Source organism: Peromyscus maniculatus, chromosome 7 (genome assembly GCF_049852395.1).
Source record: "Peromyscus maniculatus bairdii isolate BWxNUB_F1_BW_parent chromosome 7, HU_Pman_BW_mat_3.1, whole genome shotgun sequence".
Classification (NCBI taxonomy): domain Eukaryota; kingdom Metazoa; phylum Chordata; class Mammalia; order Rodentia; family Cricetidae; genus Peromyscus; species Peromyscus maniculatus.
In genome coordinates, this window is record NC_134858.1 from 12,889,566 (window position 1) to 12,905,217 (window position 15,652).

The 15,652-nt window shown below is 42.5% G+C and overlaps 1 protein-coding gene across 6 annotated transcripts in view; it reads right to left on the bottom strand.

Moving 5' to 3' along the window:
- Fat3 (FAT atypical cadherin 3) overlaps positions 1 to 15,652 on the bottom strand; it is a 599,580-nt gene that overhangs the window by 473,699 nt on the left and 110,229 nt on the right. For all 6 annotated transcript variants that reach the window (XM_006990546.4, XM_016008861.3, XM_042280463.2 and 3 more), the window contains exon 2: positions 1,923 to 5,228. In XM_006990546.4, coding sequence (XP_006990608.1) covers positions 1,923 to 5,211 — 3,289 coding nt within the window. In that variant the 5' untranslated portion in view covers positions 5,212 to 5,228. The remainder of the gene's footprint in view (positions 1 to 1,922; positions 5,229 to 15,652) is intronic.

The following is a 15,652-nucleotide window of genomic DNA, read 5'->3' on the forward strand; positions in this document are numbered from 1 at the left end:
AATGTCAACACTAAGCCAGGCATAACCCTTTTTATCTACAAAGGTGTTGTGCTTGCAAGATATGCTAATATAATGGTACATTAAGCTTATGGGAGTATCCAACTAGTATCTGATTTGACTAAAGGCCCAATCTTCAAGATGGAATCCATTTCTGACATTGCTTAGGTGACCAAGAACCAGAAACTAGATAATCCAGGGACCTAGGGTAAATCCAAACACTACTGTTCTACTAAAGGAATATAGAGATAAAATAACTGCTAATGACTTCATGTGATAATCATAGATCAGTGCCTTGGTCAGCCATCATCAAAGAAGCTTTCTCATGCAGCAGATGGGAACAAATACAGAGACACACAGCTAGATAATACACAGTGAGTGAGAGACCCTGGAACATTCTGCCCTAAGTGGTATGTCTCCATCAAATCCGTTCATCTTAGTGCTGAGGGAGCCCTTCAAAAGAAGAGGTGGAAAGAATGTAAGAGCCAGAAGGGACAGAGGACACCAAGGAAAGAAGGCCTTCTAAATACCGCATGACCAATGCACATATGTACTCACAGAGACTGAAGCAATAAACACAGGGCCTTCAATGGTGTAAAGCAGATGGGGTGCCAGAGCTGAAGGGAGAAGTGAACATGTGTCCTCATTCCTAACCTAGGAACTATCTATAATTAATCATCACTTACAAATGAAAACTTAGTTTCCTCCAAGGGAGTCTCACTGGGGGAACTAAGTACTCTTAAGGGTAGGCCCCATGCGCAGCAGTAGATGGCCAACAGAAAAGGAAGTCAAAGGAATGTTTCCAAGTTCCTTGACTCATAACGACATGTCAGGGCCCGCCCTTCCTTCCTTCCTTCCTTCCTTCCTTCCTTCCTTCCTTCCTTCCTTCCTTCCTTCCTTCCTTCCTTCCTTCCTTTTTTCTTTCTAATCTTATTTTACTTTTTATTTATTTATTTTTCTCTCTTTTTTGTCCTACAGGTCCTTTGCATATGTGTTATGGCTTCCAGTTCTGTGTTTTTATGGGATTTCTGAATGTGCAAATGAGTAGGTCTCTGTGTCTATTTATGTTTCTTGTATCTGTGTTTTCTTGGGCTCTTTTCCTTCTGTTTGTCCATTTTGTTCTATTCTGATGTGTTTTTGTCTTATCTTGTTTTATTTTATTATTATCCTTTAGAAGCCTGTTTGTTTTCTAATGAGAGACAGAAATGGGGTGGATCCAGATGGGAGAGAAGATGGAGAGAAAAAACTGGAGGAGCAGAAGGAAAAGAAAGCATAATCAAGATATATTAGATTAAAAATATTTCAATAAAAGAAAAAAGATATAAAAAATAAACCATTAACATTCAAAGGTGTCTTATACCCAAGTTTTTATGAATAGAATTTATGACATGGTTCTTTTCTTTTACAAAAATGCTTCTTAAGTCACATGCTCACGTCAGAGTATGAGTGCCTATTGTTCAAGAGCTGGATGTAGGCATTCAACATGAAAGACCAGGCAACGATTTCCTACAGCAAAGCTTTACTGTAAAGGGAAAGATTCATATGTAAGATGCATTTAAAAATCAATTTCATACTTCTAATTTAAAGCTAATTTGAATATAATTGCTGTATCAGGACCATTCATTTGGTGAGGGTCAGGAATACAATCACCAGAGGAAACAACAATGTAAAACTCTGAAGACAACCTCCTAACAGCCATGGGGAGAAGGCGAAACAACACAACACAGACAGGCGACTCACTGGGCACTGTGTAGACTGAGCTACGTAGAAACCAAGCCATTCTAAGATGTGGATCAGGCTGTGTCAGGTCCCCTCTAATAGAGAATCTTCCCCATCTGCTCCAGTGCCCTGATTCATATCCCTCCTCCAAAACCGACAAATAGAAGAGGTGAGAGGACACATTGAGCACAAAACATTAAACTTACCACTCTCATCATCTATGCTGAATCTCCCAAGACCACTGCCATCTCTTATGGAGTACTGGATCTCTCCATCCCTACCGGAATCCTCATCATGGGCAGTCACCTGCAGCACACTTGTTCCAATCCGTGAGTTTTCTTTTACAGATCCAACAACAGCAAAGTCTGGGAAATAGGGCATATGGAGGTTTTCATTGACATCCACCACCTCCACCTCAACGAAAGAAACTGATGACAGAGAGACAGGCCGCCCTTTGTCTTTGGCCCTGACTGTAAGGTTGTAGAATTGCTGCTTCTCATAGTCCAGCTCTTTGCTCAAGCGGATGGCTCCACTTGCTTTGTCTATTTCAAACCTCCCATTATAATCATTAACCAAAGAGTAACGCACTTGGCCCCCTAATCCAAGGTCAGGATCCTGAGTCTCAAGCCAAGCAATGACTGTACCAACAGGGAGATCTTCAAGAACCTTCACACTGTAGCTAGTGGGGATGAAAGCTGGGGAGCAGTCGTTGACATCATCTAGAAAGATCTTCAGGGTGACAACAGAAAACAGTTGCTGGCCACTTTCTGCTTTGTCTCTGGCTTCTATTTTCAAAGAATAGTTGGCTTTGGATTCCCTGTCCAGTTGATCAGCTACAGAAACAATTCCAGTTGAGCTATTGATGGTGAACTGCTGTGTGTCTGTCAAAACCGAGTACATTACCTCACCGTTAGAGCCCAGGTCTTTGTCTCTCGCTTCCACTTGGATAATCTCAGTGCCGATACTTGAACTTTCAAGAATGCTGACCGAGTAGCTGTCCTGAAGGAACACTGGGCTGTTGTCATTTGCATCCTCCACATTGACAGTCAGCAATCGCCACGAGGATTTCTGTGGCTTTCCAAGGTCATAGATGGTTATGTTGAGGAGATAGAGGTCCGTGTGCTCTCGGTCCATGGGCATGAGGACTTTCAGTTGTCCAGTTTCCATATCAATATTGAAGCAACTGTCTGTATTTCCATCTGATATTGTAAATAGCACCTTGCCATTGAAGCCAGAGTCAGCATCATATGCTTTAATCTTCAGGATATTAGTTCCAACTGGCATATCCTCCTTCACAGCCACATCAGAGGGAAAAGACTTGTCAAAATGTGGTCCCTGCCTATTAATTGAATAAAAGTCAAGAAACCCATCTTCTAGATTCAGTTTTCCATTAGCTTTTGCTTTAATGAGTAGCTTCTCTGCCAATTTCTGAGCCACACGAGTTTCTCTGCAACTGAAGCTCTTTGAAGACACTTTCCCGTGAAGGACTGAGATGTTAATGGTCATGGGGTCTGCAAAATTCTCCCCATCTGTAGCTGTGATTCTGAGGGCAAAATTACCATTTTTAATGCCGGAATTCATCAGTGGCTTTTTAAGTTGTAAAACACCAGAGTCTGGGTTTAAATAAAAGAACCCAAGTTCATTTCCAGAAATGATTTTGTACTTTACAAGTTCAAGTTCATCAATATCTATCGCAGAGACGGCTGTGATGTGGCCCCCAACAGGAAAGTCATATGAAATGACTCCCTGGCAAGCCACTTTTTCAAAGAGAGGGATGTTGTCATTGACATTTCCCACCCGAATGGTCACATTCACCTCACTTTCATGGCGGTATGGGGAGCCCCAGTCAGATGCTCTCACGATGAACCTGTAGGTCTCTGGGGAGGATTCAAAATCTAACTCTTCAGTTGTGCTGATCACACCCGTGAACTGGTTAATGGCGAATGGTAAAAGGTTCAGGCTGGCAATGCTGTAAGTGATGTAGCCATTTTCTCCTTTATCCTTATCAGAGGCAGACACTGTCAGGACATTTGTTCCAACAGGAATACTCTCATTCACAAAAGTCTCATACAGTGTCTGCTGGAATTCTGGGGTGTGGTCATTGGCATCCTCAATCCCAATGGTGACTTGTGCCTTCACATCTCCTTCCTTGTCTGTTACCTCCAGCTTATAAACTTCTTTCTTCACTATATTCAGGGGCTGTGCTGTGACAATCAGGCCTGACCGAGGGTTAATTTTGAAGTATTCTGCATCCTTCCCAGGAGATAGTTTGTATTCCACATCCAGTGGCTCAGGATTCACCTTGACTATGGCCACCAAGACACCAGGAGGGGAAAACTCACTTATGCTGACTTCATACACATCTTTTTCAAACCTGACCGGGGTGCTGTCTCTCTTGGGGTTGGCAATGTGGACTGTCTTTAGTTCTGAAAACTTCTGAGGTGACCCTTTGTCTTTTGCTTGAAGAGTGAGGTTGTAGCCATAAGAGAAGCTTTCCCAGTCTACCTTCCTTCTCTCCTTGACTTTATACTCATTCATCCACTTTCCTCCTTTGGCCAGGAAGAACTGATCCAAAGGATCTCCAGCCACAATGGACACAGATTCGATCTCTCCATTGGCCCCCTCATCCAGGTCATCAACTGTCACTACTGCATATGTTGGCTCCTTGTCCAATGAGAAAGGGATGTGAGTGACCACATGGATAATTGGAGCATGTTCATTTATGCGTTCAATGTGAACATAAAGCTTAGCAGTACTGCTGACTCCGTTATTGCCATAGAGTTTCATTCCCCGGTCCACTGCTAAGATTTCTAGATCATACCTGTTCTTCTCATCATAGTTTAATCGTCCACTTAACGAGATGACACCACTTGTGGGGTGGACTGAAAAAAGATCAACCTTGTTTTTAAAGTAGTAGTAGAATTCTCCGTTGGAACCGATGTCTGCGTCTGTCGCCGTCACCTGGGCAACACTGGTCCTGAGTGGTGTGCTTTCTGCAATAGTGACCGAGTAAGTGGTAGGTGAAAACAGAGGCCTCAGGTCATTCATGTCTAAAACCTGGATGTTCACTTTGGTCCATGCTTCCAAATCTTCTCCTCTGACGGAACCTTTAATGATTAATAAATAATTGTCTTGGATTTCCCTGTTCAATATGGCAGAATTGCCACCTTTAGTTCTAATCCTGAGAAAGCAGAAATCTGCAATGATGACCTCTTCAGCTTTGAAGAAACCTTCCTCGTCACCAGACACTATTCTGTACTTGATGTCCCAGGACAGGTCTATTAAGGTGATGCCCATTCTGCTCTGGCTGCTGACATAGGTCCTTGCTGCTGAGTTTTCATACACTGTAGCATTATAGATGGATTGTGTGAAGTGGAAGCCCAGGGGCCCCGTTCCTGGCATCCCCTGGGAGACAGTGGCCAACAGCTTCAGGAGCAGCAGGAGGAGGCAGGAAGGAGGCCTTGTGCCCACACAGTGTCCCATAGTCACACCCATCACATCACATGTCCATCCTGGAGAAAAACACAGAGAAAAGATATAGATTAATTCAGAAGAGAGTGAGGGAAAGAAACACACACACACATACACACACACACACACACACACATACACACACACACACACACACACACACACACACACACACACACACACACACAAAAGCCAAAAACCTGTTATGAAACGGTGCTTTCAGAAGGCTTTATTGTAAAATCTTTTCAGTAAAGCAGCAATACTAAAATCAGAACCTTCACTGCTACCAGATAATAAAGAATTCAAAGTCACCAGGATTTAACCTTATCTTGATTGGACTTCCTTAAATGACTCTTTTCTGCTTCTTTTGGGATTGGTTTGGATCACCAAATTTATTATATGTTGGAGGTCAACTTAGAAATGGATAATTGGAGACCTCAAATGCATTTAACTTTGACCTATAGTAGCCTTTTATATAATTATACTAGGAAGCTATTTAGATATCTTTATTACTGCACAGTTCAAATTTTAAAAGAAAAACTCCAAAGATACTAAAAGACTATCAATAGAAAATTAAATAATTGAGTACATTCTTAAAATAGGATGTAGTCCCAAAAATGATGGTTAGAGACAGATGCTTTCAGATGCATGAAGATGAAGGGCTAAGGTAAAGGTGGCCAGGCTGCATTGGAGAATGTTCTATTTAAATATTGACATGGACAGTTGCATCTTTAGCTTTGAAGTGTCTACTACTGAGGGATGTGGAGACGTCATTTCATTTTGCACTTCCCTCATTGAACATTGCTTACCAATGGCTGCTCAGATTCTTTTACACAGTTATAATCTTACAAAGGTCTGTGTCAACATATTACTGTCTTCTGTTGTGTGCATTTTAAAACTGATCAAAATGAGTAGGTAGTTCGATGTCATAAGAATAAACAATGTCCTGTGTAATGAAGTACAGGTGACAATTCCTTCAGAAGCTGCTTGTACACCCTACGTGACACTCCTTAGTGGCTATCATCCATCACAGAGGCAGAAGGAGAGCAAACGTACTTTTGTGAAAGTATATGAGGGATTACATGAGTGACCTCCAGCTACTTTTATCAGTGAATACCAAATTTTGTCAGTCTCTGCAGTTTTATGACCATGCAGATTGAAAGGCAAAAACATTTTCCCATTTTAATCAGTAAAATCTGTTAAATACTGGGTGGGAAGTGGCCATTTAACAAGGAGTGGCTAAATCAGGTTATACTGCTAATCATATCTTCAGAATGTCTAAATATGAGTTATTACTCCAAGTAGCACTGTCAGGGCCCTGCCAGGGCCCTGCCAGTCCCCTGCAGGGGGTGAAGAAATCGAGACATAGATGTCCCTGCAGGTGCAAGATGACTCAGGTGGCACACTGTTCAGCCTCTCACTGGACTGCATTTCAAAAAATACTTATTTTATTATTTTTCATTATGTATATAGGTTTGTGTGTATGCGCAAATAAGCACGGGTAACTTGGAGTCTAGAGGTGGCCAATTTCCTGGAACTCTAGTTACAGATGGTTGTGAGCTGCCTGACATAGATAGGTCCTCTGGAAGAGCAGCAAATGCTCTTAACCATTGAGCCATCTCTCGAATTTCTCACTGGGCTGCATTTAATTCTGAATCAGGCACCATTTAACCTGATCACATATTAGAAAACGGGCAGGTAAATAAATTAGCATTCTTGGTTAAGCCATTGGCCCAGTCAATGTTGCCAGGTAGATGTGGCTAAGCAGGCTCCCAGACCCTTGGCTTTCCTAATGTCACTTGTCTGTGTGCTTTTCTACCATACCTTCATTCTCACTGAATCAGCTGTAAGCCAGATGGCAAATTCAGGCTTCTTGACGCACAGGTGACGTAATTTACTTCTACTGAAGTAGTCAATAAAGATTATTGATGAAAACGCATGAACCCATCCAACATCTCTAATTCCTTATCTCCTTTCTGGCTATAAATCTGGTATTACAATAAAAAAAAACCTCTGCATAAGTTTAACATTTTAAGGCATTACACATTATTTTTGTAGCATATAAAATGTTTCAAAGTAGGCAAAGTACATATTACTATATCCTTTTTCTAGGCAGAACATCAAACTTTCTTTTCCTAGTGGCAGAGGGTGAGTTTGAGTGGAGTTGAGAGGAGTGTGTGCATGCTGAGTTCCTGTGGGGATGGTGTGCCTTGCTGCTGTCACCAGCTGAATCACCTAGAAAATGCTAAATATCAGGAAGGAGACAGCGTGTTCAGTACAGGGACCTCATGGGCTCATGGGCAGCACAGACCACAGTGAAAAGCAGAAAGAGGGTATAACTTCTACAAAAGAAGTTAATTTTACATGCAGCTCCCTTGAGTATCATCAGGAAATGTCTCATGGGCTGAGAACATAAATAATCAGAACTGTGCCATTGCTCAGAGAGCCAGAAATAAGACCAGGCAGGTGGCAGCCAGTGATGCTAGGCAGTGGGGTTCAAGAAGCACACTATTTGGCTCCTGGGCATTTCAGAGGTAATGATTTGTATTTTGTGTTGTACACACAACTAAACTCTGAGTGTGGTAGCCCCCTCTCCAGCAATCCCACACTGAAGTCACCAGAAGCTTTAATGATATTCTGTGTGCACTGATGGACCTGTCTTGTCATCCTCTGAAGATGCCTAGAAGCAGTGGAGGTGCTGATCTCAGCCACACTGTGACTATGAGCAGCAATGCAGGCTGTGAGAAGGGGATGTGAAGGCCACATTCTCTTCTCTCACATGAAAACCCGGGAGTTCCCGCAGTACAAACCCAGGCTCTGCCTTATTTGCCATTCATCCCGTTAACTTGGGAAGCTGCCCATGGGAGCCGTTTGGCCTATCCTCTGCTGGAAGAGCCTGAAGTCCACAACTGCAAGAGAGGGACCATGACCCAGTGCTCAGCTTCTCCTGTTCTTCCATCCCCGCCCCAAGCTCCTACTGCAGAAAAGCTGAGAGGAAGCACACGTGTGCCCAGTTCTGTCTCTGACATCCAGTGCAGTACCCACTGTACATGAAACAATCATGCCAGTCCAGTGAGCAGCACCTTGTAGTGCCAATGTAACTAGAGGTCTTAATTTTTCATTTCAAGCGGCACACCTTACTTAAGAGAGAGAGACAGAGACAGAGAAAAACAGAGACAAAGACAGAGAGAATTCAGAAATCACATGGGTTAAAAAAGCAGCTTAAAATGCAGTTTCCATAGGGGAAACTGAGGGCTTAAGGAAGGAAATTATTACCCTATACACAGTCCTCAGATCGGACAAGAGTAAATACTGTGCTGTATGTCCATTCTAGTCACATCCACTGACCAACCATGGGACAATCTCAGAATGAGCACTCATCAACATTTGGGAGGACCATCCTGTTCCAATCTCTGGTTACTTCCCTGGGATATTGTCTCCATTGAGTAGTTTTCTACCGTGACCTAGGGGTGGTCACCTTTTCAAAGCCTTTTATGAATCCTTCAAAGCAGAGAGTGCTGTCATATGAAACTGACTGTTCAACTTAACTAATCAAAATTGATGCTTTCAAAAACTGAGTTATTCTTGAAGCAAGATCTCTGCTGCTTTTCCTGTCTTATAAACTAGAATGAGTGGTTTTTGATACAATTGGAAATACTTCAAAGCAGGTGTAAATAGAGTTGTACTACTGTGTATGGAAATTTGTATTTAACTAAAAAAAAAAAAAAGAAACACTAAGCAAGAGTACCTCTGTCAGCTTCAGCTCTCAAACTCCAAATATCTCCTATGACATTAATGTCTGTGGTTTTGAAGAAGGAAAACAAAACCTCACCTGGCACAAATGCTGTCTGGCAGTTCCCCTCATGGGTTTCAGGAATACATGAGTGCTAGAAGTTAGGGATTTGGTACAACTGTAAAGTAAACACTAGAAGAAAACCCTAGCTTCTGTTCTTAGCATGCCAAGATAACAGTTGCTATTATTTCAGCAAGGTATTGGCTTTTCCACATGGAAGCCAAAGCTGTTTGTGAAGCTATGATAGCTATGATGTCTTAGATGCCCTGTGCATTGATTTATCCTACTGCTTCTGGATTATTTTAAAGAAAGCACCTATTTCTGTACCCCAGAGCCCATTTTCTACAACTTAGCAACATAATCAATATTTTTATACAATCCCCAAAGAGATCACTGAGCCATCAATCTTGGAGACATTTGTCTTTCAGAGGCAGGGCTGGCATGACTCCCAGGCAGCCCTTTTCACTGTGAGTGTGAATCTCAGTGTGGGATTCGGATGGAGCATGCAGACCTTCCTTTACAGGGGATGAATAAAGATGGAGTCATTGGGGCAGGGACAGTATTGGTCAGCCTTGATCCTGTGAGTACTCAGGCATGAGTTTATAACCTGGTGATGTTGTCCTCTGCAGCACAAACCTGTTCTCTCGTCATTATAAACAGGGAAAAGCCACCAGAAGGAATATCCTACTTTCCCTTCCTATTTTCCTGACTTACTCATTTGGAAATGGTGTATTCTCCTAGATGTCCCTCAACTGAAGAATAGATAAAGAAAATGTGGTACATTTATACAATGGAGTCTTACTCAGCTGTTAAAAACAATAACATCATGAAATTTTCAGGCAAATGGATGGAACTAGAAAAAAGAAATCCTGAGTAAGGTAACCCAGACCCAAAAGGACAACTATGATATGTACTCACTCATAAGAGGATATTAGCTGTAAAGGACGCCCATGCTACATACAGTCCACAGACCCAGAGTAACTAGGTAACAAGGAGGGTACATGGGGGGGCACCCAGGTCTCCCCAGGAAGGGGAAATAGAACAGATTTTGTAGGTGGACTGGGGGCTGGTGCGGATGGGAATAGGAGGGATCTGATGGGGAAATGGGGTAGAAGGAGAGAGTATGGAGAGAATTGACTGGAATTGGGTTCATTTGGGGGCACGTGACATGGAAACCTAGTACAATAGAAACTCACTGGATAATACAAGTGTTACACTGATGAGGAATTCTAGTAATGGAGGATTTAGAGCCCAAACCAGTCATCTTCTGTAACCAGGCAACTTCCAGTAGTGGGACTGAAACACCAACCCAGCCACAAAACCTAAGCAGGGCTCATAGGGGCTCACAGAGACTGAGGCAGCAATCATGGAGCCCACGTGGGTATTCGCTAGTTCCTCCCCTGTGGTTGTGGAGCTTGGTATTCCTGTTGATTCCTAACAGTGGGAGTGGGGTTGTCGCTGACTCTTTTGCCTGCTCTTGGGACCCTTTTCCTTCCACTGGGTGGACTTGTCCAGCCTTGATAGGAGGGTTTGTGCCTAGTTTTATTGCATCTTGTTATGCTGTGCTCAGTCGATATCCTTGGGAGGCTTGCTCTTTTCTGAAGGTAAATAGAGGAGGAGGACCAGTGAATCTGGAAGAAAGGGGAGGTATGTGTGGGGGCTACTGGGAGGCTATGGTTGAGATGTATTGTATGAGAAAAGGAGAGAGAGAGAGAGAGAGAGAGAGAGAGAGAGAGAGAGAGAGAGAGAGATTGAGAGAGAGTCTGTTCTCCAGAAAGTACTCAAAATGTTAACTGTGTGAAGCTGTGGAACATGCTGCAAAGTCAACACATGCAGCTTCTCCTCCACAGGTGTCTTTGGGGGAAGATGTGTATATCCTAACTGCCCCAGACTGACCAGTTACCAATCAGAAGTGCCCTGTGAAAAAGCTCTCACCAACAAAAGGCTGCTTAAGTTACAGAGAATGCTCTTCGACACAGGCCTGGGTTTAAATCTGAACTCTGTCATTAGCTGTGCAAACTTGGAAGAGTTTATTTAACCTTCCAGTGCTTCAGTTACTCTTATTAATGAAAAATGAGAAAAATAGTGCCCACTCAGCAGGATTTGAGTTAAAACGATAAAGCACTTCAATTCCTGGCACAAGTAATTATAGGAGTTTAACCAGCCATCTACTAAGGTAGATTCTAGAAACTAGAACTCCTGAGTTACTACAGGAGATCCATGGTCTACTCTATATTTTCTTCTCTAATAGAAAATGGCACACCCAAGTCAAAGAAAAGGATACTTCATTCTTGGCCCAAGGCTATGAAGATTTGTGTCCCCACCCCAATGACCAGAGAAACCTGAGTCAAGTTTTGTGTGTATTGAGTCTGTTTTCTTGTCTGTCAAATGGAGTTTATAGCAGACCCTACTGCTACTCCCAAGGTCTAGCAGTAGGTGGGTGTAGTGTTTTACACATCATCCCAAACTTGGGTGGCTGAGAAAAGAAGGATCTTGTTTATAGAGTCTGGCCTGAGCTATACAGAGAGCTTGAGGGGAGCTTACCCATGGGGCAAGACCCTGTCTCAATAGATAAACAAACAGTTCCACAAACACTAACTGACATTCTAATTACTTAGAAGTTCAGGAACAATAACACAAAACAGGAAATAAGTGAACACCATTGGTTTGCCCTTAGCCATGCAGGGCATCCTTCCTATGAAAACTACCATTCACAAAGCCCACACCAATGGGTGAAGTCAGCATCACTGAAGAGACAGGCCTGTTCAGTGACATGCTGTCCTGGGGCTTATGATCCCAAAGGCAGATCTAACTTGAATTCCCTACATCTGCCTTTGTGGATTGCTTGGGACTGCTCGGCACTCTGGGCCCTTGCTCCTGAAGTCAGTAATAGACTGCCTACATGACACATGAGGGAATAAAGCTGTGCTGTCTGCCTCATGCTAATGACTGCCTGAAAAGAAGAGAAAAGTTTACAGTGTACGTGTACATGTGTGAGTGTGTGTGTGCACGCGTGCATATATAGGCATACATATATAGGCACGTGCACACACAGCCGTTAGAGATAATACAGGATATGATAGTAGCTATTTGAATCACCAATCATTAATGTGACAATGCTATCACAGATCATATATTGATGTATTGAACCAAAGCCACTTAAAGTCAATGAACATTACAGCCAAAGATGTCTTCAAATCAACTAACCTAACACTGTAGTTTTACCACAAAAGAAAGACAGCAGCTTATATACTGTGGACAAGATCATATGGTTTGCCAGTCCCACGGCTGAAAAGGGACCTCAGATCTCCAGTGTGAACCTGACACCAATACTGCTCTTGCCTCCTATCATTGTTCAGGTCTGTCAAGCTTGTCTACAAATTGCACTTACCTTCAGAGGTTCAGTCTATGAACTACCTCAGCAGTTTCCAGTGTGTGTCAGAGCCATCATTGGACCTGTTAGCACCAGGTTTCTGGTCTCTTTTTCTGAGATTTTGACTATTGGCCTAGGGCCAGTGGCTCTAAGGATTCAGAGTTCTAATGAATTCCCAAAAGGCCTAGCCCAGGCAGCCCATTGGAGGGCTTCTACTCTGCAGTTTGAACTTCGGTGGTCTTAGTGTATTATTTTCTCCCTTATGTTTCAGTTATCAAGTGTCACTCAGAGCAGACACTGGACTGGGCACAGGCATGAAGTGCTAGGCCACCATTTCTCCTTCGTACAGTGTCTGCTCAAGTGTCTTAAAGGGCAAAGATTCACCTTTCATTTAGTGAAACTGAGCTGGTCTGCATACAACAGAACTCTACTTCAGGCTCCAAGAAGAAGACACAATGAGCATGCTTCCGCCACACCCTCGGGGTCATCTTGACCTGCTGGTCTTTCTGGATTATAGGCAGCATATCTGAGTAGGACTATTAACTGCTTCCCATCCTTGGGAGTTTGTATGACACCTTCTGATACCACGAAAGCTAAGGAAGTGTGTGTGTGTGTGTGTGTGTGTGTGTGTGTGTGTGTGTGTGTGTAATGTCATTATAATTACAAAAAAAATTAAAATGAATATGAGAGAAATCAGCACTACAACTTAGAAAACTTGCAGAAACAGCGGCAGGGCATAGCTAAAAATATTTAAACTAGAATTCCTTGCAGCCTTTAAGCTGTTCCCAAATAAGTCTTTCCTTTCCTGTGCTGAGCCACATATAAGAAATAGTATTGCATTGCTCTCTCTAGATGAAACATGCTACAGGTTTAGTGTTTGCATTCACCATTAGAAGAATTCCCACATTAGGCAGTCAGAATGCAGTAAATACAGCCACTCATCCTTTAGCCACAGTGTGTCCTGAGAAACAGTCATGAGAGGCAGCACCCAAGGCTGCTGCTGGCTAACAGGGCATGCTGCTTCCCTGCACACTATCTTTTCAGTAGACAGAGTATATTCTAAAGCAATGACAAGAAGTATAGCATAGTAAATACATAACCCATGATCACGGTCATTTATTTACACCATCACTGTCTGTTAATGCTCTGTAACTGCCTGTGCAGTGCATGTCTGCTTATCCCAGAGTCATGGCAGCCTGTAAGAACTGCATCATGCTACAATGTATGACAGCTACAATGTTGCCAGGTGATGAAAATTTGATGGAGCCATTTTAATCTCATGAGAACACTGTTTTCAAGTGGGCACACTCTGGCATTGACCAAAACATTGTTTTGTTCACATGACTAGACTTTTCATGTATTGTTGAACATACACCATGTAAAGTGTGATTCCTGTGGTACATCTTGCAGTTCTAACACATACCTATGCCCCTGCAGCCCTGATCTCCCCCTCACAAATGTCTGCAGTATGGACAGGATAAAGTGTGCTGTAGATCGAGGCTGGGGAAGCACTGGCAGAGAGCTCTGGGGTGGCCCAGATGCCGCCAGATCTTATTCTCCCTTTGCACCATAGGATATGAGTTCTCATTTTAACTAAGTTGAGCATTACATCCCAAGAAGGTGCCCCGATACCCGTTCCCCAAACCCCCCTCTGCTTAGCTGAGGGAGAGCAGCTCCACAGTTCTGACAGAATTTTCTAATCCTAGGAAAAAGCAGCAATCATAGAATGTACACCATTCTTCCAGATACAAAAGCAGACATAGGAAACACAGCTTGGTGAATAATCCAGATATTTTTAAAATTTGCATTATCTATTTTTACTTAGCCAAATCAAAATTACCCCAATTGCTCTGAGATGTTAAACCAAATACTAATTTCATATTTTCTCCATCTGGAAAATTTTGCTTGCTTCTCCTGAATGCTCCTCTAATCTGTGCTTTCTAAATAACTAGAATATTCAATTCACAAGACCTATTATTGCGCAACATGAAGACAGAAATCCCAAAGCCCACAGTTGATTTTGCCAACCAGCCCAAAAATTATCCTTCTCTTACTAACAGCATTATAAATTCTAACTTATTGCCACTGTTTGCAAAGCGTTTTATTGTCTCAGAGTGACCTCTTAGGAAAAGTCAGTTACTATGAAGCAAGAATTGTTCAAGTTCATTCAGAAGAAAATGGCTACCCAGGCCCAGGTTATGAATTCCCTCCTTTATTTCCTCCCCAGGTGCTGGAAATATTTCCATACAACACTGGTTAATGTCAAGTATCATTTCATCAGGAAATGCTACAAATACAGGGGTAATTCAACCAGGGACTATCAGAAAGAAAGATTAGCATGTTGTTCAAGGCTTTCAGAAATCACTCTTCTCTCTGGAGAAAAAAATTCATCATAGTGTAAGAAAAAAAATGTATGGAGAGAATATCATTTGTTCCTGTGCTTGGCTGCCTGATCCCTATTTCAGTTTTCCTCTGGAGGCGTCTCTTACAGAAAGCAAACAGTAAACACATTAGCATTCTCTTAGACTCAAATTTAAAACAAAAGGCACAATAAAGGAAGCCTTTACACGATGATACTGTTTACTTTGTAATAACTGTGTAAAAGAGAAAGAGCCAAAGTGTTACAATGGGACAAATATCCTTAAATAGTATCAATTCCAGTAGTTGTTGGGGCAAATGCAGCTGAGGGGGAGGGTGCTCTCTGGGGACCCTCAGAATCCTTGTGATGGATTCTGAAACAGTAGATGTCTCCTCTCCATGTGTCCCTGCTGTTCTTCTAAAAGGTGTCTTTAATCATCCATCCCAAGTACCAGAACTTGCTGTGGGATGTTCTTCTGTACTCTGTGAATATGTGTTGCTCTCAGTGGTTGATTATAAAGCAGTTTTGGCCAATGGCAAGGCAAGATAAGGTTAAGCAGTACAATCAAACTGAGTAAGGAGATAAAGAAGAGTGGAGTCAAGGCAGATACCAGCCAGCTACAGAGGAAGCAAGACATGTAGAAAATGAGGTAATAGGCCATGAACCATGTGGCAAAGCATAGATAAAAATATGGGTTAATTAAAATGTCAGAGCTAGCTAGTAATAAGCCTGAGCCATCAGCCAAGCATTTATAATTAATATAAGCCTCTGTGTAGTAATTTGGGAAGTAACTGCTTGGTGTAATCGGGTGTATGGGAAAGCTCTGCCTCCGGTTACAAGAACTGGTTCTCCTTTAAGGAAAAAACTATGTGATTAGTAACATTGGGAATCAGGAAGAGGAATATGAGAGGAATTGGTATAATAGCAAGCCTCTTTCCTG